General features: G+C 40.5%; 1 protein-coding gene across 2 annotated transcripts in view; it reads left to right on the top strand.

The window, feature by feature from the left end:
- The first annotated feature begins 573 nt into the window (after window positions 1-573).
- Window positions 574-23,670, top strand: part of LOC5564597 (ATP-binding cassette sub-family A member 5) — a 43,260-nt gene continuing 20,163 nt past the window's right edge. Inside the window, exons 1-7 of one of the 2 annotated variants that reach the window (XM_021849064.1) lie at window positions 574-852; window positions 1,311-1,734; window positions 14,500-14,886; window positions 14,950-15,179; window positions 15,247-15,433; window positions 16,243-19,134; window positions 19,199-19,385. In XM_021849064.1, the coding sequence (XP_021704756.1) occupies window positions 1,450-1,734; window positions 14,500-14,886; window positions 14,950-15,179; window positions 15,247-15,433; window positions 16,243-19,134; window positions 19,199-19,385 (4,168 nt within the window). In that variant the 5' untranslated portion in view covers window positions 574-852; window positions 1,311-1,449. Of the gene's footprint in view, window positions 853-1,150; window positions 1,241-1,310; window positions 1,735-14,499; window positions 14,887-14,949; window positions 15,180-15,246; window positions 15,434-16,242; window positions 19,135-19,198; window positions 19,386-23,670 lie in introns of those variants that run through there. The other variant, XM_021849065.1, reaches the window with a different exon arrangement.

The raw sequence follows: 23,670 nt of genomic DNA on the forward strand, positions 1-23,670 counted from the left end.
CTTCTACTCATTTCGAGCAAGGGTGGAACTCTTTACTGCTACCTCAACGTGTCGCTGGTTCTAAAAAGTAAACAACCATACAAAATTCCGACCAAACAATGGTGAAGACGTAATCAATTTTCTAGAAAACATTAATTTTGGAAATTAAGCCGAATTTGCTGATTAAATTACCAACAGCAGCACTGCAGTAGTACGTAACAAATAACTGCTTGCAAATAATATATTTCAAGCGCATTGATTACCTGGAATTTTGCGATTAATATTTTTTACTTTTCCGCCTTAAAACTGGTTCTGGACTTAGGTTGGCGGCTTTCCAATTTTACTCCCATTTGACAGCCGCCCTCCACCCTTGGTTTCGAGCTGCTTGCTCAACCAAAACTGTCATCCAAGTCGGCTGGCTGCCTTCAGTATCGTCTTGACAACGAACGCGCCGCTTCGCCTCATATGACCAGGATATAAACGTGGGATCCGGGGGAGGGTTTGCTAACCAACTAAGGGTGGAAAACGCACCCCTTTTATGGCACAATTTGCGCTTCGCTCGCACCAATGTCCACCGGGGCGCACAGAGGGAAAGGGATCTGCCAAACGCCCAGTAGTGCGGCGGCAGCGACAACCGACGGTGGTGTGTGAACAGTTTTGTAGCGAAAATGTTGTCCCGAAAAAGTTGCCCGTGACAAGTTGGGGAGCCTGTTTTTAAATCGTTTTTAACAGCTGAATTCTTGATCGAAAGTTAACGCGCGAATGTGGAACGTGTTCGAAGTCGACCCGCGAGCAAGTGCAAATCTAGATGCTGTGATTGACGCGGAGATTTGAGGAAAATCTCTGCCGAGGCTACTGACGATCACAAAGAGGGTAGGATCCGATTGGTCATAGGCACTATGGCGTAGTGCGAGAAAAGGTCATAGAAAGCCATGTCGGTGGATGATTTTACGTGTGATGGACGAGAGTGATGATTATGAGAGTGATTTTAGAAAATTTTGTTGAATTTCATAGTTTGGGAGTGATTTTTGCAAGAAAATCCGGAAAATTTTGACATTTTGCGAAAAATCGATAATTTTTTCCATCCTTTTCGTTTGTGTTGGGGTGAGATTTTTATGGCACGTAACTGTATGGGTGGGGAAAATTTTATGGCACCGGCCTTCATGTGTGTTGGTGGACTTGAAAGTGTTGGTGTGAAAAGCGTAAACAAACGCACGTGGTCTTGTTTTGATTCAGAAGCCGGTGGTTGCTTACTGTGACTGTATGCGTGAGAAAATGTATTTTTCCGTTTTGTTTTGATTAATTGTTTGTATACATTTTTGTATTTGCAGCGCAGCAACAAGCGAAACGCTCGAGAGGATTTCGGTCACACGTGCATATGATTTTAGCTGATACCGCGTAGGCTTGCTTTTCTCGAAGGCCAGAGAGCTTGAATAAGATTATCTCTGGGATATAGCACCAACTAGCATCATGGGAAAGGAATTGCTAAACGATAGCTCTTTTTGCCAACAGTTAGGAGCCACACTAGTTCGCAATTTTAAACTTAAGATAAGGGACTCCAGGAAAACGATTGCCGAAGTATTCCTGCCACTGTACACACTTGGCACCCTGATCGTGCTGAAAATACTGATACCGAATCCTAATTTTCCCGCCATCACCGAACCACGTGGAGCGGCGTCACTTTTCGAACATTTTCAGCACCACAAAGCTCACACCATCGCAGTACTGCCGCAGCCAAATTCAACCACAACTCAGGTGGGCGGAAAATCCAGGCTGACATGAAAATTTTACTCTTCGTTCGTATTTGAGCAAAAATCAACATTTTTTCATGAAATGTAGGGGTTTAGCTGAACTATTTGTCGTAGTTTCATGAGCGATATAATATATTGCTGTGTACGTTTGAGATGCAAATATCAAATGCGGTAAGATTTTTCACAAGAAATGCGGTGTCAAAGATAGATTTTTCTTGCTAAGACGGCTGTGACTTATATAATCGTTGCTAGGTGTCCTTTGATTGTTTCGTATTACCGCATTTGGAGGAAGTTTAGAATAGAAATATTAGTAGTAGAACGCTAATGGCGTTGTTTTCACAAAACTGATTTTGATTATTATAACCTTAAATTATGGATTTCCATTGTTTGTTCAATACCATGTCGTTGTTTTGGTTTCTAAAATTAATCTGACACTTTGAGGACCGGTACTCAAGCTGTCAGTTCGTGGCAAACTAGATGTTGGTAACACGAACAGCAGCGACATTAGCATTCTTAGGTTAATGCTTCTACTAAGTTTAGTCAACATTTGCATCTCAAATGCAAACAGCAATATATGATTTGAAACACGGTAAAAATCACAAACTTCCTTACAGCACCGTTTTATTATTTGATAATGAAATGTTTTCGTTTTGAAAGTTAACAGTCTTGTACCTCGAGATAAGTTACCATAAACTAGAGTGTTAACAAATGTTTAATTAACCTTGCTTTATTCAAAGGCCATCTGAGCATCTATTCGTTTTAGTCATAATCTACATGTGTTCATGAATCATTTCAAAACATATAGCGTAATTTGCCCATTATTGCGGTATTCCCTATTATTGCGGTATAAGAATTAAACCCTCATTTTTAATCGAAAACTCTATTTTCTATGGATATCATTGATGATGATGATGAAAACTTATAGTGTTTTCAAGCTGTACCAGATGAATGCTTTAAAAATTAAACGATTTTGATCGTTGGAAGAACAGTTTTAAATTATGCATCAAGAAAAGCCTATATTTTTAACCAGTCTCTCTATCTACGGACGGGTTTTCATAAGCTTAAATGTTTAAGTATAGAACCAAAACAATTATATGTAGCGGGTATATAAATGTCTTTAAGATCACCAAATTGTTTGAATAAATCGTGGCAAAAATTATCCAGACTTCCTGCGAAAAATAAAATGATTCTTTCTAAGGATTCTACGTAATATTCCACAAGAAATTCATGGAAAACCAAAAAGAATTCAATTGGGAAAATTTTATTTATGAACTTCTCAGATGAGTTCTTCGCCGATCTATCTGTATTTTTTGTTCACAGATAATTATTTTTTTGATTTCTTTGAAATCAATGAGCCACATCCCGCATTTTTTTTAGTTCGCACTCGAAAATGTGTTTTTATTTTTTTTTATAAAAATGCTCAACTAAGAAATGTTTAAAAAATTCAACTGTTCGTTCAAAAACTCTTCTGCGAAAATACTCAAAGATTTCCCTAGTAATTTGCTCAGGGATTTCTTAGAGAATTATTCTATTGGTTCCCTAAGATTCATCCGAAAATTTAGATTAGTTTAGATTTTTTTTAAACCGCACTAACACGCACTTTTTGGAATTTTTCATCAGTTTTACAAAGACTTTGTAATTTATTCTTGATCTTTTCAAAAAATTTCTCCTAAATTTCAATCAAGTATTCATTCTGGTTCTAAAAATTAATCCATTTTATCTGAATGGTAATCTCAGAATTCTTCCATAAATTATATTTAAAAATTTATTCACTCTTCATTTTTTTTGTTCAAAAACTACTCCAGGAATATCTCAATATTTGTTTAGGGATTGCTATATAAATTCCTCTACGAATCACTGCATATCACTGCATATTTTGGAAAACTATTCAAAGAAATCCACAGAAGAATTTCTAGTAGAACTTTCAGTGGAATGTAGTGGATTTGACAGAAATTATTATTTTTTGTAGGAATTGCGAGCAAAAACTGAACTTTTGCAAGATTATGACGCTGGTTCAGTATTTTGGGAATTGCTATCACGAAGCTATGCTTCCAGGATTCTGGAAGTGTTCCGGTGGTCCATTGTCGATTGAGCATATCAAGCAGCACAAGTTTGCCGTTCAAAGACTAGTTTTTCAGCATCGGGTAGCCAATGTCATCATGTCCAGCTGATTTTCCCTTTGCCCTGTTGAGGGCAAACTCGAGTTCATTAAAGGTGAAAGGCAGGTTGAAGTCCTGGCCGCGGTCTGGCGGGACAACAAATCGTCGTATCGCTTCGTCCGGAGTTGGGTGAGCTACAGCTCTAAAGCTTGGAGAAGGTCAGGATGGTCGGGAGATATTTTTTTCCTTAGTTTTCGAACTACTCGTAGCGCTTTGCTACGTAATTTTACGGTTTTACCGGTCTCACTTGTCCACCAATGAAGTGCACGGCGACCCGGATTAGGACTAGTCCTCGGAATAGTTTCCGAAGAGGCAGAACTGATGTGGTTGTTGAAATCTTGAATAGACTCCGGTGGAGAGGAGCTCAGTTTTTCTTCGAGCACAGATCGGTAGGTCAGACAGTCTGCAGTTTCAAATAGGTATCGAGGACGACGACTTGTTTCTGGCGTAGCGTTGCTATCTAGTTTGAGAAAGATTGGTGTATGGTCACTTCCACGCAGGTCCGGTTCGGCTGACCAGGCGAGAGGCGATGTGTGATAGCTGCTGAGGCCAGTGAGACATCGACTACCGTTTCTGATCGCCCGCTCAAGAAAGTGGTTGATCCATCGTTTAGAATGATAAGATCTAGCTGATTGGCAAGCGCTGCAATTATGGAGCCGTGGGTGGTATTGTGGGGGCTATCCCACGCCTTGGGCTACCCATGCCCCATGACGATCAACGGACCAGGAATTTTGCGGAATATTTCTTCCAAACTGTTTTTCAAGTTAACAAGTTTTCCGTTGGGGAGGTAGAGTGAAACTACTGATACAGGGAAAGGCCATGGAAGACGTACTCCAACAATTAGGGAGGTCCATTTCGAAGTTGATTTGGTCGGCCGGGATCTCGGCGCTTATGCCGATGCCGGCAGATTGGTATATATTGGCTCCAGTTTTTGTATACCATCGATACTGACTGCGGAGAGTATTGTTCATTGTGGCGGCATTTGTACGATGGATCTCCTGTAATGCAATTACTACAGGGTGGTGACGGTTCACTAGCATCTCAAGGTCGGGAAGGTTATTTAGGTAACCATTTATGTTCCATTGCATGGCGAAGACTGTATGTTCTCGAGTAACATCTTTACTGGGAACTTCCGAAAATGGGCAAGATAAAGCTCCACTAGACGCAATTGCCAGCTTGTCACTCGCCAAAGGCAGATATAACCCGACACCCAACTTTGATGGTCTGGAGTGTACTGTACCAGTCTAGAGTGTGGAGAGTACCAGCTACTGGTATAGAGCTCCGGCCGTCACGTTTTTGTACCACCCGGTCATAAACATCAGCATTAGTCGCTTCTGCCTCCGTGAGAGCGCGGTGTAAGCGATTCGCGTTTTTGGTACGTGATAAACACGGACAGTACTGGTCAGGTGCTGTTCGGATCATTTTGGGGTATCTCCTAGTGTCTAATTTAGGCTCCTCGTTATCCTTCGGTGTATTATTCGGGTCGATCTTTAGCTCTACCGAAGGTTTACTGATAGTTGATCGGGTACTCTTCCGGTGGTAAGGGATACTGGGGCCATTAGTGGTCGTGCTGGTTCCTTCACTCCTTCGGCGTCCAAAGCGGAACGGGTAGAACCTGAGAGAGACTCGCGAAGAGGAAAAATATCAACGTCATATGCAGCCCAGTTTCCCCTCTCACGAAACGTCAAATGCAGCCCACCGTTTTTATGGCTGAAAAAGTGAAAAGTATTGTGTTCAAAGTAAACTGTTATTAAAAACCTCAGTCGGCAGAACAGTTTTTTCCAAAGTTGCTGATAAATCTAAGCAGAAGATTAATTATTTCTAATGTCTGCTACGTTTGCTGGCATGAAAATTCACTCAAACGGCTATCTATGATTCGATGTGATGCAAACTCAATCATTTTTTGCTGAGAAGTTCATGTGAGGATTTGAACAGCATGCGCATAATTGGTATAAACACAAAGTGGAATAAGAAAAAAACTCAGCAATCACAGAAAAAGAAGACCGTCTTCGCGAGTCTCGTCTCAGGGTAGAATCCTTGTGCGTCTCTCTTCTAGATCGATCGAGATGGCGGTACGACCTTCACTTCCGCACTAACGGGGCCTTGCCGGTCTCGACCGTCCTCTGGAATATCCGGGGTACAGGTGGTTAAAACTTTTTGTGCGTCTCGACAGCTGGAGGTGGACTCGGGTGTCGGGGGTGGTCCGGCAATTCCGGTGGGGGTGTAGCTTTCGCACTAGCAGGGCCCCGGCTACCCGAGACCTCCCCTGTATGTTCATTGATAAGTGGGATGTTGTGTTGTGGCTCAGTCGACTCCGTACTGATATCGTCATCGAGGTTGATGATTGGCTAGAAGATATGGAGTTGATGATATAATTCGTACAGACTGCTGTCGGTCGTATGGGAGGACTGAGCATAATGGAGAAGAGCTTATTCGATCATAACATCCTCATCAGCCTTCTGAATTTTAGAGTTCCTCTTGGCCTTTGTTAGATTTGCTTTACTAAGCTTAATTGAACTTCAACTAAGTTAGATCAAGGTCCGTGATTGGTTTGAAGGTTTAAGAGGTAGACAACTGTTTCTAGCTAGCACTCGAATAGTAATGATTTATTTCTCTTTTCCGTTTGACCAACAGACCTCTCGTTGGTCGCTTCTGATTGTTCTTGAAAACATCGCATTTCGTTTATATCAGAGTATGCGTAAGGCAAAATGGATACACTCAAAATGAAAACATATCAGCTCTTCCCTCTTCAAATAGCTATCAGTATTACAGTGTTTGATTGATTAATATTTCAATAATTCGAAACTTATATTCTAAGTCGTTAACATTACTAATAGGAACTTCGATTGAACTCAGAATTCATTGTATATAATAGAGAAATTTCAGAACGTGAATATAATCACAATTTAAATCATGTAAACAAAATCTTTGTCCATGTTAGCTTGGCGAATCCGTTTTGATCGCCTCGGTACGCAATCAGTCGACATTTCAACATCTTGAAGCGCTTCATCAACCACAATTCTCCTTTTCCTCCTGCACCTGACATCTTCTGGAGCACTGTAAGGTTCCCCTCGATCAACTTCTGGTTCCAGCTGTTGCCGGCGCAATGATACGTTTCGTTTTTTGTTAAGCTCTCCAAATCCATCAAGGCGAGGTTTGCTACTTCTAACTTCCTCATCCGAAAATCCACGAAATTCTTCATCATCTTTGAGTTTAGGGGTTTCCCGTTGTTGTCGACGCAGAAGGACATTTGGTTTTTCGAAGGATTCACCTTCCTTATAAATGCGTAGTTGTCCTCGATGTGCTGTGGTTGGTACGTTTCCAATTAGAACCTGGAAAGTGTTGCGAGAGTGCCTTTTAATATAACTTGCTTTGAGCCATCTAGCAGTATGATGTGGATTATGATTTTTATACCAAATCTCATCTCCCTGCATCAGATTTTCAAATGGATCGGGTATACATGCATTTGCATTCCCTACATCCTTCGAATTATCATCATGCACTAGGTTTGTGTCTTTATTATTAGTTAACTTATCATGCATCGGTTCTACACATAATTGTTTTTTATAATGCGATTTTGGATTTAACAAATCTAAAATTGTTTTTGGTTTATAAGAAAATATCATTTGCGCTGGGTAATTTCCCTCGACTGTAAGACAGTTGTTTCTGTAATTGATCAAAAACAGATTGATCTGATCATCCAAGTCTAAATCTATAAATTCTGGGTCAAGTAGAAACTTTTTTAGCACCTCTTTTACGGTCCTTACCAACCTCTCAGCTTGACCGTTACTGGAGGGATTATACGGAGGACTCTTAAGAACATTGATTCCCTGTCGCTTCAAAAAGTCTACAAAAGCATGAGAATTAAATGGAGGACCTCCATCAGACACTAGAACGTCTGGTAATCCATATCTAGCAAATATGCCCACTAGTTTTTTTAACACTTTCCCACAATCTGTTCCATTTTTCATCAGTTCAACTTCAATCCACTTGGAATAGCTATCGACCACCAACAAATATGTGCGGTGATCAAAATGAAAAAAATCGATATGTACCCTACTGAACGGTCGTGTCGTAGCTATCCATTTAGATTTCGTTTTCAGTTTGGGAACAATCATCATACTATTGCACGTGTCACAAACCGCTACGTAATTTTCAATATCAGAGTTAATTCCAAACCAATACACGTTCTGTCTTGCTAACCTTTTCATTTTAACTATCCCAGCATGGTTGGCATGCAATAATTTTAAAACCTGTTTCTTTAACGACATAGGTATCACTACCCTATTTTGATACAAAAGACATTCATCAATCAGTTCTAAATCTTTCTGGTTGGCGTAAACATCAATATACTGTTTGCTTATTTTCTCAGGCCAGCCGTTTGTCATAAAATATATTACGTTTTTCAAGAATTCGTCTTCTTTTGTCTGAGCTGCTATAATACAAAAATCAATAGGAAATTGTCTACTAAAATTAATACTGTTTATTAATCCTACATCATATTCGTCCGGAACAGCCATATCTACAGGGAAACGTGAGCAGAAATCTGCGTTGCCCATTCGCTTTGAAGGTCTATATTGAATCTAGAATTCGTAAATTGAAAGTTCCAGTACAAATCTTTGCAATCTTGTAGCATAAATAGAGTTTTTTCCCTCCTTGCCAAAAATACCTACTAGTGGTTTATGATCAGTGTAAACATAAAATTTTTTACCAAATACAAATTTGTGGAATTTTTTAATCGTACAAACTAAAGCCAGTGCTTCCAAATGAAGAATAGGATAGTTTCGTTGAGCTGCATTTAAAGAAAAGGATGTGAAGTAAATCGGTTTTTCAACCCCATCAATTATGTGTGCCATAACACCCCCCAAGCCGTACCCCGACGCGTCTGAAACTATCACAATGGGTTTATTGGGGTCATAAAACTCCAAAAAGGGTGCCTCTAATAATGCATTTTTACTTTCTTCAAAAGCTTCATTACAGTTATCATCCCAAGTAAATTTAACACCCGACTTCAATAAATTATACAAATGGTACAGTTTAGTGGATAATCTTGGAATAAATTTATGATAATAATTAATCAGTCCTAGAAAAGATTTCAATTCTGTTTCATTGCAAGGTACTTTAGCTTTTTCAATAGTAGATATTTTATCTGGGCATGGCATTAATCCTTTTTCACTAATAATGTGTCCCAAATGAATCAATTCATTAACAAAAAGTTTACATTTTTCCCAATTTACTTTGATTGTGCAAATATCAAGTACCTATCAAGTACAATAAACAATTTTTGTCTACAGTCATCAAAATCTTTTCCTGCTATCAAAACATCATCTAGGTATACCGACACATTCTCAATTCCATTAAGAACCTGGTCCATCACTTGTTGAAATATTGCTGCACTGGACGAAGCTCCTTGGGGCAATCTGTTATACGTGTAAAGTCCTTTTATTGTGTTAATTACCATAATTTTTTTTGATTTCTCCGACAAAGATAACTGCGTATAGGCTCCCTCTAGATCTAATGAACAAAATATTTTACAACCAGCCAATCCAGCAAAAACATCTTGGGCGGTGGGTAGAGGGTATGTATTAGGAATGATCAATTTATTTACTGAAACTTTGCAATCTATTACTAATCGAATTTGATTATTTTTTTTCATTACAACAATTACTGGGGAGGCCCATTCACTTGTTTTGACAGGGGTAATTACCGCCTCTTCCTCTAATTTCTTCAAATATTCTAAAACTTTTTCCCGCAAACGGTAGGGTACATCATATGCCTTCCTAAATATCGGATTTTCAGTTTTCAGGACTAAATCTGCTTCAAAACCTTTGATTGGAGAAGTAAAACTTTTTGCAAAAATATTTTTATATTTGGTTTTTATTTCATCTACCGTATCTTGGATTGGTTCAATTCCAGAAGAAATTGCATTGACGAAAAAATTTCTCCATTTGGGGAAGAATACGTCAAGCCAAGGTCTACCCAATAAAGGAACAAAATTGTGTTCACAATTTAGCACCAGAATCTTCAAATCTTTTGAAATTCCCCTAAAAGTTACACAAACATTAGCTTCACCTTCAATTAAAAGACTTGTCCCGTTTACTACTATCAAATTTCTATGGCTTTTTGATAAAGCTTTGTCAAAATGTTCAAAATACCGTTTTCTTCCCATCACAGATACAGACGAACCACAATCCACCTCCATGTCACACCAAACATCATCTATTTTTACATTCACCAGACAAGGATCACTAATTTTACCAACTGTTGAAACGTGCATACATTGAAGAACATTTGTCTCACCATCATCCTCATTTTCACTGTCAGTGTCCGCTCGTAATCTGTTGACCAGTTCACTCAAATATTCATCCGGGTTAGATCCTGAGGTGTCCGGGTTAACCATATTCACAGCATCTCGATGCATATTTTTTAGTTTAAAGCATTTTCTTTTAATGTGACCCTGCACCCCACAGAAGTCACAAACCATTTGTGAATAATTAGGTCGGGCCGATGAGCGATTCCTTACTTCCAGGTCTTGTCTTTGTCTGCTTTGCCATTGTTTGTTCTTCCATTGGCCTCGTTGATAAGGAGTATACCCTAGCCTATTCTTAACTGGTCCACGATTTCGCTCATCATCACCATCTGACCGGCCCGCCATATGCATTGTAGCTGCTAGCTTATTGAGTCTAGCGCCAGGGAAACCAGATGCTTTTAATGATGCTATCTGATCCGCAGTGTTACCGTAATCCATATTTTTAGCATTATTCCTGGCAATTTCCCAGGTCGCTATTAGTTTTTCTGCTGTTTCTAAAGTTAGCTTCTCTTCATTAAGCAACCTTTGCTGGAGAGCTTTGTCCCGGATCCCGGCAACAATGCGGTCTCTGATAGCCATCTGTTTAAAATTTTCAAAATTGCAGAACTCTGCCTGGAGTTTTACAGACAACACGAAATCCTCTAATGATTCATCCGGTTGCTGCACTCTGACGTTAAATTTTAATCTTTGCACCAGATCGGACTCCGTTTTATCTAGTCGTGCTTTTAATTTGTTAATCATTTCATCATATGGAACCTCCGCAAGATTACTATTTGGGTACAATAATTTTAGTTCCCTAAAAATAACGGGACCACTGAGCGTAATGAAATGGTCACGCTTTTCCTCGACAGGTACTTTATTCATATTAAAAAAGAAACCTAGACGCTCAACCCAATCTCCAAAGGAATTTCCTCTACGGAATGGTTCCAAGGTAGTGTTAATGTTCGATTGAGCCATTACAGTATATTGGTCAGTAAAAATATCCAAAAGCTAAAATAAACGACTTTGCTTAACTGCCGGATTCTCTGGATCTTTTCCCTCAAGAGTAAAGAAAAGTAAAAACTCACCAGAATGATTTTCAGCCTTTGCCGACGTTGTGTAGGTCACTACTCGCAGTCCTTTGGCTAACACACGAGCCGTCAGTTGACGTCAATGGAAACCGCTACCTGGGAAGGAAATCTCCGCTTACAACCTTTCGATCTGCCGTAACTGCTTGACCACAGCAGCTAGCCAATCAGCAAAAAAACACACCGGGATTGGTGTAAAGCCTACACCAATGATGATCAATTGTTTGTCAGGTCACAATCACTATGAGATCTAATAAATAGAAGAAAAACTCTCTTAATAAAGCATCTACAATAAAGCTATTGTGTTGTACGATTTCTTTTATATTCTGAACTTATTATTTTAATCTTATTATACAGGAACAATAGCTCTTATACTTTCCGGATCTTTCTTTGATTACCATACAAAATGGTGGTTTCAGCTAACGCGCTAAAATTTCTGCTCAAAACTTACCACACCCTTCCAGAACCGTAATTCTGATTCACGGTTACAGCACAACCGAAATCAGTGATCAGTGATTATAGCCTGTCCAACAACGCCGAACGTAAATTGCCTCCAGCGATTTGATAAGTTTGATTGAAATTCCTATGCGATGGCGTCGATCCGTCACAAGGTAGCCGATTTAATTAATCTTCCTCACTAAGTGCAGTGAAACACTTCACTAACTTGTCCAAAACCACTTTTTTTCGTCGCCAACTGTTAGATTTGCTTTACTAAGCTTAATTGAACTTCAACTAAGTTAGATCAAGGTCCGTGATTGGTTTGAAGGTTTAAGAGGTAGACAACTGTTTCTAGCTAGCACTCGAATAGTAATGATTTATTTCTCTTTTCCGTTTGACCAACAGACCTCTCGTTGGTCGCTTCTGATTGTTCTTGAAAACATCGCATTTCGTTTATATCAGAGTATGCGTAAGGCAAAATGGATACACTCAAAATGAAAACATATCAGCCTTGAGGGATGTATCGGTCGAGTCGCTAATGGATTGGATATCGTGGGTCCTTTTGGATGAATTGGGTTGTTCGGTGATGCTAGAGATTGCGATTCTACCCAATTTGTAGGAGTAGGTGGACCTCATACTTGAGTCAATTATATCGTTTTCGGTAGTTTGGGGTTTCTTGGATTTTTTTTGTTTCCGCTTATTCTCCTTGCAAATTTCCTTTTTCGTTTTTAAGCTCGCTTCCTCGTTCATCTCTCTTTTCATTTCTTCGATCCATAGGGACACTTAGAAGTTAGTTAGTTAGTTAGAAGAAAGAGTGAAAGCGCTCTCCTTCTCGGATTCGGCGATAGACATCACCAAGGGGGTGGGTTGCGGTTTCCTTTCCATCTCGAAGCTTCTTGATGATTGCATCTTTTTCACTACTTAGGTCCTTCTGGAGTTTCGCAACCGTAGCAGTGAGTGCAGCAACTTGACGAACCAACTCTTCGATTGTGCCGTGTTCACGGATTGTATCAAGGCGGTCGTTAACGTTACTACGATTTTCCAGAGCGCGCTTCATCTCAGCAATCCTTTCGTCTTTCCTCTTAGAGTCCTCAAGGAGTTGTTTGACGGTGGTCTTAAGCCCTTCAACTTCGACGTCCTTTCTCAGGTTGACTGCTCCAGCGAAAGTGTCCGTGCGGTTACCTATTCCGTTCTGTGCTTCGTACTCGCGACGAGCATGGATGTATTAGAGGTTGTGGTCCACACGAATATGCTGAATAGCCAGTTCCTTCACATAAATCGGGGACTTTTCTCTGGAGGCTGGGGGATCATTGGTGTTGCAATTCCAACAAAAGATTGGGTCGACGCATTCCGAACGCGTTTGAATCGAGCCGGTAGTAGCATGTTCTCGCGGAGTTTCATTATCAGTGGCAGTAGTAGCAGATTAACCCATAACTGGGTCAGCTGCCTTTGAAACGTTGTCCTCTGGGTGAACCTTGCAGCATTTCCCGCAAATGCGGAACGGTTCAGGGCACTTATTGGTGGAGATGGTATGACCAAAACGCCAACAGCGGTAACACTGCATTGGTGTAGGATAGTAATTGCGGGTTCGGCAACGGGACCATCCGAAGTCTATGTGGTCCGGGATGACGGTACCACTGATGGTAAGGATTATGGTCGGTGTATTTATGAAGGAGCCATCCGGTTGTCGACGTCGAATCCGACGGATGTCCTTCACACATTGACTGGTGAGCTGTTTTTTGATGTACTGATCAGATAGGTCCGTTGAGTCGACGTTAGACATTACACACTTTCGCTGATTCAGCTGGGGGTGCTCGGTAATTGAGATTTCTGTCCCGTCATTCAATTTTTGCATTCGAAGTAAACGGTTGAACTGTGAGTTGGGGAGACTCCCCGGTTCTCTTTATATGCTCCATCTATTGACGCGACGATGTATTTTTCCACGGATAGACGCAGAAGGAAAGGGTCCTGATGTATGGATCCGTTCTTGGCAGTCATCTTCAGGTACTGCCGTACCATCTCGGTCCATAAAACTTGGAAGGCGAGCACCCAAGTATTCACCATCTTTCCAATTATTTGGGTGGGCACCCTGGGTCTCCTGGGCGGAGGGGGTGAGAAAGGTGACTTTACTACTTTACCAGTTTGTTCACTTTGTGACACCTCTTCTTGCTCGGGTCACCAAGCCACACACAACTGCAGAATTTCAATTGATGATACTGTGTGCCGGTCGAACAATGCAGTGACGGTAAATGTTTTTTTTTGCATGCGGGTGAATTAATTTCGCTGATTATTCCCCAAAACTTAATCGATATCGATTGAACTTTTAGCATAGTCACTAGCATACATTAGCCAAGTTTCCAATATAGTTCCAAGTGATTTAATATAGTTCCAGCTTTCCAAATGCTGTAAATCAGTAAAGATCATGTAGATTATGGACAAAATTGCTGAATGTTTAGGGGGCTTTACAATGAGGCAAGGATAGCTATACACTTCTTAGGTCATAAATAATCTGAGGTCATAAATAATGGCTTCTTCACTTTTTGTACGAAAACATTTCGTTACTAAGCCATAAGGGAAGGGAAATTTTAGTTATTCTTGTTTGCCGCTGATGCTTTAATTATTTTATTTACCATTAGTTATGAAACTACGATAAATAGTGAAGTAAACCTCAAAATTAATTGAAAAAAAAATGATGCAAGTGCTCAAATACGAGCAACTTGAAATTTTCACGTCAGTCCCGTATCCAACGGATTGAAAAGTAATCACCATCTAATTATCCTATTCCGGGATTTCAGTCGTTTTTGGAAGCGGTCAATGACCTATGGAGATCGAACCGACATCACAGTGGTGGGGTCCACCCTATCAACTGGATCCTGTACGATTCGCAGGAAGATCTGCTGGCTGCATACTGGCGCGACCCAGACAAAATGCCGTTGGCACTAATTTTCCACAGCGACGACCCGATGTACGGTCAACTGAAGTACGAAATCCGTACCAATCCCTCGTTCTTCGTAACGCCGTCCACCACGGAGCTGTACTCCTCGCTGGTCACGTGCAGACAATCGGACAGTTACTGGTCGGCAGTGATTCCGATCGAAACTGGAGACTCCTGCCCGGTGAATCAGTATTACTACTCGGGGTTTATCGCCCTGCAGACACTACTGGATTACACCAAAATCAAAGTTTGTTCAGCTAAACTCTCTCTGAAGATTGGACTCCACTCATATTCTACGCATTCATTCCAGATTGTGACACAGAACGACGACATACAGATACCTCACATCACGCTGGAGATGTTTCCCAAGGAAGCCTATACGGGTAATTGGATGGTGGCGTTCAGACTAGTGATACCGATCTACATGGTGATGGCCTTGTCCCAGTTCATCACATATCTGCTGATACTGATTGTCGGCGAAAAGGAGAACCACATCAAGGAGGGCCTCAAAATAATGGGCTTGCGTGATTCGGTCTTCTGGTGGGTGGAGAAAATCCCATAGCTCTTGCCTTTTTTCTAGGACATTAATGGTTTCGTTTTTTTCTAGGTGTGGTTGGTTCATTATCTACGCCGTTTTCGTCACCTTTCTGACGTTCGTTTCGGTGATTTTACTGTTCTCGCTCGGTGTTTTCCAGCATACCAACTATCTGCCGGTGTTTATATTGATACTGCTGTATAGTTTTTCCGTGATACTGATTGGATTTATGATTACGCCGTTCTTTGACAACTCGAGGGTGAGTGGATAGTATAAGTCGATATTTATTGAGCGTATTTTATTGGTATTGGTTTCTTTGGTTCCTTTGCTTTCTTTTATATTTAATCGAAATATCGAAATAGAACAGAGCATTAAAACGGTTCTTCTAATGAAGGAAGACTGAATAATTCTGCTGAATAAAGCTGAAAAGGCAAACGAAACGAAACGAAACGAAACGAAACGAAACGAAACGAAACGAAACGAAACGAAACGAAACGAAACGAAACGAAACGAAACGAAACGAAACGAAACGAAACGAAACGAAACGAAACGAAACGAAACGAAACGAACGAAACGAAACGAAACGAAACGAAACGAAACGAAACGAAACGAAACGAAACGAAACGAAACGAAACGAACGAAACGAAACGAAACGAAACGAAACGAAACGAAACGAAACGAAACGAAACGAAACGAAACGAAACGAAACGAAACGAAACGAAACGAAACGAAACGAAACGAAACGAAACGAAACGAAACGAAACGAAACGAAACGAAACGAAACGAAACGAAACGAAACGAAACGAAACGAAACGAAACGAAACGAAACGAAACGAAACGAAACGAAACGAAACGAAACGAAACGAAACGAAACGAAACGAAACGAAACGAAACGAAACTCTATGCCCTGGGAATCGAGAAAATTTCCTTTACGAAAAGATCCTCGACCAGCGGGATTCGAACCCACGACCCTCAGCATGGTCATGCTGAATAGCTGCGCGTTTACCGCTACGGCTATCTGGGCCCCATTATTCTATCTCAAATAAATAATCGTATTCATCGTTTCAGACCGCTGGCATCCTAGGAAACTTTGCCGTCAACATCATGTCGCTGCTGTACTTCCTGCAGGTGTTCATCGACGATACGCACACTTCGGCGGCCTTGTGGACCGTATCCCTTATATCTCCAACCGGTTTCGCCCTGGCCATGGATAAAATCCTCGTGTTGGACATCTCTGGACAGGGCGTGACGCTTGATAATCTGTGGACCGGTCCGGGCATTCCAATCGGTGGATCCATTCTGATGTTGGTGGTAGATATTCTTCTGTACGCAGGGTTGGCATTCTACTTTGATTGCGTGATACCGTCAGACCATGGAACCAAGCAGCGGCCGTGTTTCTGCCTGAGTCGTCACTACTGGTGCAAGAAGAAAGTGCCAAAAGTACCACTGCTGAACGGTGAATCGGCCAACTCGTTCAATAATTTGGATGAGCAACGTGACGTCGAGCCAGTTTCGCGAGAAATGCGAGGAAAGGAAGCCATCAGGATAGTGGATTTGTATAAGACGTTTCACTCGTGTCGAAAGCCTGCGGTTAATGCTGTAAATGGAATCAATTTGACAATTTATGAAGGGCAGATTACGGCAATTTTGGGACACAACGGCGCCGGAAAGAGTACTCTATTCAACATTCTGACTGGGCTGACATCTCCAACATCGGGTACGGTGTACATCTTTGGATATGACATACGGGATCCAAACGACATGACAATGATTCGAAGGATGACGGGAGTGTGTCCTCAGCATGACATTCTCTTTGAAACCCTAACACCAAAGGAGCATCTGTATTTCTTCGCGGCGGTGCGTGGCATAGCGCCGAACTTGGTGGACAGTGAAGTGAAGAAAACTCTGAGGGACATTGATTTGTACGATGCTGCCGAAACTCGCGTAAAATATTTGAGTGGTGGGCAGAAACGGAAGCTTTCGGTTGGAATCGCGATTATCGGAGATCCAAAGATTATCATCCTGGACGAACCGACAGCTGGCGTGGATCCATACTCAAGAAGGCACATGTGGTCTATTTTGCAAAACAGAAAGCACGGGAAAGTGATTTTGCTGACGACTCATTTTATGGACGAGGCAGATATTTTAGCAGAAAGAAAGGCAGTTGTTTCGAGGGGTCGTTTAAGGTGTTGTGGGTCATCGTTGTTCCTGAAGAACAAATTCGGAATTGGATACCATCTTACATTGGTGTTGGATTCGCATGCCTGTGAGGTAGCCATTACTAAGTTAGTGAACGACCATGTGCCGAAAGCGGAGAAAGCTAGACGGCATGGGCGAGAGCTGAGCTACATTCTACCACACGATGCTGTAAATTCGTTTGTTTCGTTATTCGATGATATCGAGAACGAGATCAAGACAAAGCGCATGAAATTGGGCATATGCTCATACGGAGTATCGATGACAACTTTGGAAGAAGTTTTTCTACATCTGGAGACTCAGCGTGAAGAAGAGCAGAAAGTTGAAACAGAAGATGATGATGAACAGGATAGTGGTTATGCTGTAGACAGCTTGAGTCGAAAGGTAATGAAAAATAGAGCTTTGCCGAGAAGTTTATCGCTACAAGAACGAAGTAATAGCTATCAATCACTGAAGAACGATACGAAAAACTTGCTTGAGGAACAAAATCTCGAGAATAAGACTTCGCTTCCGGACAATGGACTGGATTTTGATACAATCATACCAATCAATGGACTGACAAACGAAGTGGAAGTGGTTCAGAGTGTGAAGAATTCGACGGGAACTTCCCCTAACTTGAAAGTGCAGCGAAAACGGCATAGTCGGTCCCGTAATGGCGTTAGCAAGAGTACCAAGAGCGTTTACGAGGATACTGGTAATAACTCATCGTCGGTTGTGAAATTGAATAGTCAAAACAAGACTAACTGGATGGATCTGGAAGACATCGTGCTGGAGCCGTCTTGTCTGAACACCATCATAGCGTTACTGAAGCTTCGAATAACAATACTATTTCGTGACATTCAGCGTCTCTATCTGTTAATCATATTACCCCTAGCATTTACTGCATTAGGTCTGTACTTGAACTCGATCCAGGTCATTTCTCCGGTGATGCGGTCAATACTCCTAGATAATACAACTTACGGCAGCAATATTACCAAGATAGCAGTACATGATAATACCAATAGACTGTTTTTGCAACACAACCTCTACCATCACCATATGCAGCAGCAACAGCTGCAACAATCATTGATGCTGCAACAACAGCAGCAACAGCAATCATCACCGTCACCCATGCTGCTCCATCAGAAGCACCATCAACACCAGCACAACGCTCAGCAGCAGTCCAAAGAATCATCATATCTTTACCATCGTTTCATTGCCGAACTGAAGCAATCGTCGAACGTCACCGAGGACTACGATGGCAACTTTTCGTTGCTCCTGGACATTGCGCCTCACATGGCCGCGTTCAACATCAACTCAATATCATGGACAAATGTGTCAATAACTACCTTGTACAATGATACTACTCAGCATAGTCTACCAGTAATATTAAACCTAATTAGTAATAGTCTGCTGCGTTTGTTCGCCGAACACAGCCAACCATCCTCGATCACACCTCCCGCTACGGTGTCACCGGAGTCAATCCTCGACATTGAACTTCGTTCGCATCCATTCCAGCAGACGACCCAACCACAAGAGTTCAACATCGGAACTTTTTCGTCGGCGCTGTTCGTTGGAATGATCTTCGTGTTGATTCCGGTTTCACTTGCCGTCGACATGGTGTACGATCGGGAGATGAAGGCTCGAAACCAACTGCGAGTTAACGGGCTTTCCTCGTCGCTCTATCTATCGGCTTACTTTATTGTGCTGTCTGTGCTGATGATACTGATCTGTGCCGCCCTGCTGGGGCTGGTTTACTTGTTCGACATTCCTTCGTTCCGACAGGTAATTGCTAGCTTAGCACCTCGAATCTTGTCGAATATAACTGAAATATATTTGTCTATTTTAGCCGCCGGCGCTTATTACTTTGGGCTTGCTGGTATTCTTATACTCGCCGGCAGGTATCCTGTGTTCAACGTGCTTCTCTTACTTTTTCGACCGAACCGATTCGGCGCAGTCCATCCTACCTAACATCTTAACATTCGTCGGACTGATTCCTTTTATATTGGTAGTGTTCTTAGATATGTTAGGAATTGGTGAGTATTGCTCAATTTTGAATACTAGATTAAATAAGGTTCTACTTTTTCCTTCTATCCGATCGGCATCAGTTCTTGAATGCGCTTGGTAAAACTCAAGCAAGTTTCCCGCGTCGCCGCAGTGGAAGTTTTGTCGGTAGTGTGTTTGGTAAGCGCTCCGTAAAGCACAAGCAAGCGGATTCGTTTTTCTCACCGCATGAGTGAAATGGTTTTTTTTTTCGGTTCCACATTTTTCTGGGCAGTGCTTTTCTAGGCCGCGCGTCATCGGAGTGATTTTCTATCTCAGCTTTAGCGTATTGACGCCGAGATTGTGACTTTAGGGACGATCCATTAATTACGTAAGACAATTTTCGGGGTTTTTCAACCCCCCCTCCCCCCATGGTAAGAGTTTTTGTATGAAAATCAAAAATAAATTGTATGGCGCGTAAGAAATCTCAAACCCCCCCTCCCCCATAAACCATTACATAATTAATGGACAGCCCCTTAGTCGAGGATGGATTACCAACTGAAGCGCTTGTTTCATGCTTGTGATAACACGACTTTGTATCGTGGCAATGTTACACAATCGTTAAACAAAGTTTGGATGCTTCGTCACTATAAGTGTTTGCATTAGTGCTTATTCCTATACTTGTATACTTATATTTGAGGAACACGTACCTATTTTTTTATTTATTTGTCACAATTACTAAAAATAACATTTGAATAACTTTAGAAATGACGACGCACTTGTAAATAAGTTTTTAAATTGAGGCCACAAGAATCGCACCACTTACCAAGGTGAATCCTGATCATGTAGCTTTTGAACCCTCACACTAACAAAACTCCTTCCTGTGAAAACCATGGAGATGCAGAGGTGATTTCGGTCTCTAGTAGCAATGTCACATTAACATTCCTTCCCTCTCTCGATGACCGTAAGGACGTGGCTAGCGCCGTTATTGACAGTCCTTGAAATTGTACATTGAAGATGTATGCTACTTCCAAGCTACTTGTGCAATTTTGATTACCGTAATTTCGGGTGAAATTGATCATTTTTCAAGGTTTTTGTAGTCTGTTTTCAATAATGTTAACAATGCCAAACAACTAAATGCAGGAAAACAAGTACGAAGGTGAGCCTCATCGACTCATGTACCGAAATTTTCTAACAAATGTCATTAAAATAAAAAAAATCAGGGGATCTCATCTCGGGGTGAAATTGATCACTTGTCAATGCCATTATTGTTAGTTTTGAAAACAACTCTACATGATAAATTTGAGCTCCCTGAATACGAATATGCTTGTCAAAATCTTAACAATGCAATATTTATATAAATTACGAATAGTTAAGTTTCAAGAATTACGCGGAAAACGCCTAAATGTATGCAATTTCCTAACGAAATCAATGATATCTAACAGAAATTCAATTATTTACACCATTCGAGCTAATTGGTACGAGTTTTGGTGATGAAATCTGGTTTGCGGATATATCTCAAGCATCCTCACAAACTTTCAGGTTTATACTGTGTTCAAATCCTTGCTTAGAAATAGAAGTTTATAGGTGTTTGTCAATACTGTACCGTGCATGATTTTGATATTTTACATTATTTTCATAGTAATAAACATTCTTCAACGCAAAAAACTTCACAACACACAATTCGACAATAGTTACGACAAACAGCGTTCATTTACTGCAGCTTACATTGATATTTGTGCTCCATTACGCATAAATAAAATCGTGTGATACGATGATCAATTTCACCGGTATTCCGGTCAATCACGAAGTAGCACTAGGAATTGTACGATCGTCAATGCTTATGCCTATGCTTATGATAGCACATTGCTAAGAAATTCTGCCTAAAGTTCACCAGACCTATTGAACTGGGTGCTGAGCTAGACGAATCTCTGGTTTAAGCGTACACGCTGGAATTTTGGCATGCATTAGTTTAAATCAAAAGATTACCTTAAGAATTGAACAACTTTGCTACAACGAGGTTATGAAACTATTCCCTGAATACCACTATCTCGAATAATACGTTACCCTCGACAGCCAATTTTCAGGGAAGTGTCGATATTTATGATTATCATAACTGTATACTAGACCAAACTTATTTTCAAAAATGTCTGACAGTCAACCATTATTTTGATTTTTATGTGGAAATGAACTTCTGGTCAAAATTTCAGTCAATTCGGAGAAAATTTAGATATGCTTCATATCAATTATGCGTTTTTGAGCTAATTTCAAGCTTTAAAAATTCATAACTGCTGAACAGAACACCAAAACTTATCGGAAATACCTCTAAATAGTAGTTTATTCGATTCTACGAACTTTTGTAGAACACGTGGAAGTCCAAGTTTTCGTGTTTTGGTTTTGTGTCATCAGAGCGATCTTTTGCATGCAAAACATAAGTCTTATTTTTCTCGCGTCTTCAGAGTGATTTCTTCTCAGCTAGTCGGTATGCGTTAAGTTAAGCTGAAATGGATTGTGGCTGCTCAGTCAAGGATGAAGAATTAATTGGTGAGCTTGTTTCATGCTTTCATTTCTAATCTGTAAATATGTTTGACTGTATGAATCGTTACAACGGTGAGACGTAAATATGATTTTTCAACAAAATATGAATGGGTTGTCACTGAGAGTGTCGGCATAAACTCTTACTCTTAAATTATTTATGTTTTATATATTTTTTTCAAAATACTCCTTTCCTTTTTCTTTTATTTTTGTAATTAAGATAAGTTCGACACTATAAGTGTAGACTTGCAAAAGGTTCACTTTTTTCAACAAACTCCATGTCAATTGAAAATATTATATTTGTGAGCATGTTTATATCCCAAAAATAATTGTTTATCATGGTCTAATCGCTTATCAAAGTGAATCCTGTAACCCAACGATTAACAAACATGCCTCCAGGTAAACTTTGTGGAGATGCAGAAGTAAACACGGTCTTCAAATAACAAACATTCCTTCTCCCAATTCCACCTGACTGCAAGGATGTGGCCGGTACCGTTATTGACCCTATAGGAATAGAGGCACTGAATCATGCACACTGGAGAAGATTCTGGCCAATGCCAGCCTAGTTGATTGTTTGTGTATCTTCACTGACATCGGTCAATCTCGGAATAGCAACCATAGATATGTGTAGTCAGTAGAGTTGCATATTTCTCAGGAGCACATAAATGTACTGACGAGCCTCCAACCAAACCGTCTCTCAGCTCATCGGAATCCTAGTGTGCTGCGCTAGCAGGAGGCTCACGAAAATTCTAAAAGCGCGCGCAAACCGATGTGCTCCCGGGGAGACTCGTCTCATGCGCTGCTCGGCGCTACGGCTCACCATCGGTATCCAAGTTGCGAAACAACTGCTTAGTAACGAAGATACTCTACAACTATTTTCGCTTCATTATGCAGGTGTCTAGTTGGTCTACATGACATGATCGTAGACTCGCGATCCGCGAGATACAATTTCGATCCTCCTTGAAAAATTTTGTCATCATTTCAAGTATTGCGCTGAATTTTAAACAGCACATGTGACGGAGCGCATGAGACCGCATTGAGACACATCTCAAGAAAAATGAGGCGCACCAAAAAAGGTCTCACAATGTACAGCGCACCCGAGAGCTAGCAAGCTACAGTGGCCCAATTTCATATTCGTACAGGATACTGATTCCACATCAAGTTAGTAAAAAACTATTAAATGAAGTATTGAGCTACAAATACTTTATCCACATTGAAGGTAATAGGTGTCATCTATTGTTTACCAAGCACAAAATATTTCCATTTACATTCATCTTTGGATTAATAGAAAAGTATTGAATTGATGTCTAAAATTCACCCAATTCCATATTCGTACACCTACCAAAATTCAAACGCACAACGTTCAAAACTAAATTTAGATGCTCTATTTGATTACTGAAGTGCTTTATTATGATGTTCAGCTGTAGTGAAATACATTTGGACAATTTATTAGTGGACATATATAAAATTTAGGTAAAATTATGAAAAATGCCAGTTTTCCAATGATTTTTGCTATAAAATCCAATAATTCGAACAATTACGTTTATTTTTGTCATTTGATCCAATCTATAGATTATACTCGTAAGCTCTGATAGAAATTTAGTTGAAATATATACACTTTACAGAAATCATAAACAGTTTTTATACCTTTTGAGTTCAGAAAATTGTTGTGCCATAAGTTCAAAACTCTTCTAAAATGATATTTTTAATCAATGTAAACCAAATTTTCATTCTAAATAACAGGTAAATATTAATTTCGAATTTGTCTGTAAAAATAATTTGAACTACGAACTTCATTTTACA

This window comes from Aedes aegypti, chromosome 3 (genome assembly GCF_002204515.2).
Source record: "Aedes aegypti strain LVP_AGWG chromosome 3, AaegL5.0 Primary Assembly, whole genome shotgun sequence".
Lineage (NCBI taxonomy): Eukaryota > Metazoa > Arthropoda > Insecta > Diptera > Culicidae > Aedes > Aedes aegypti.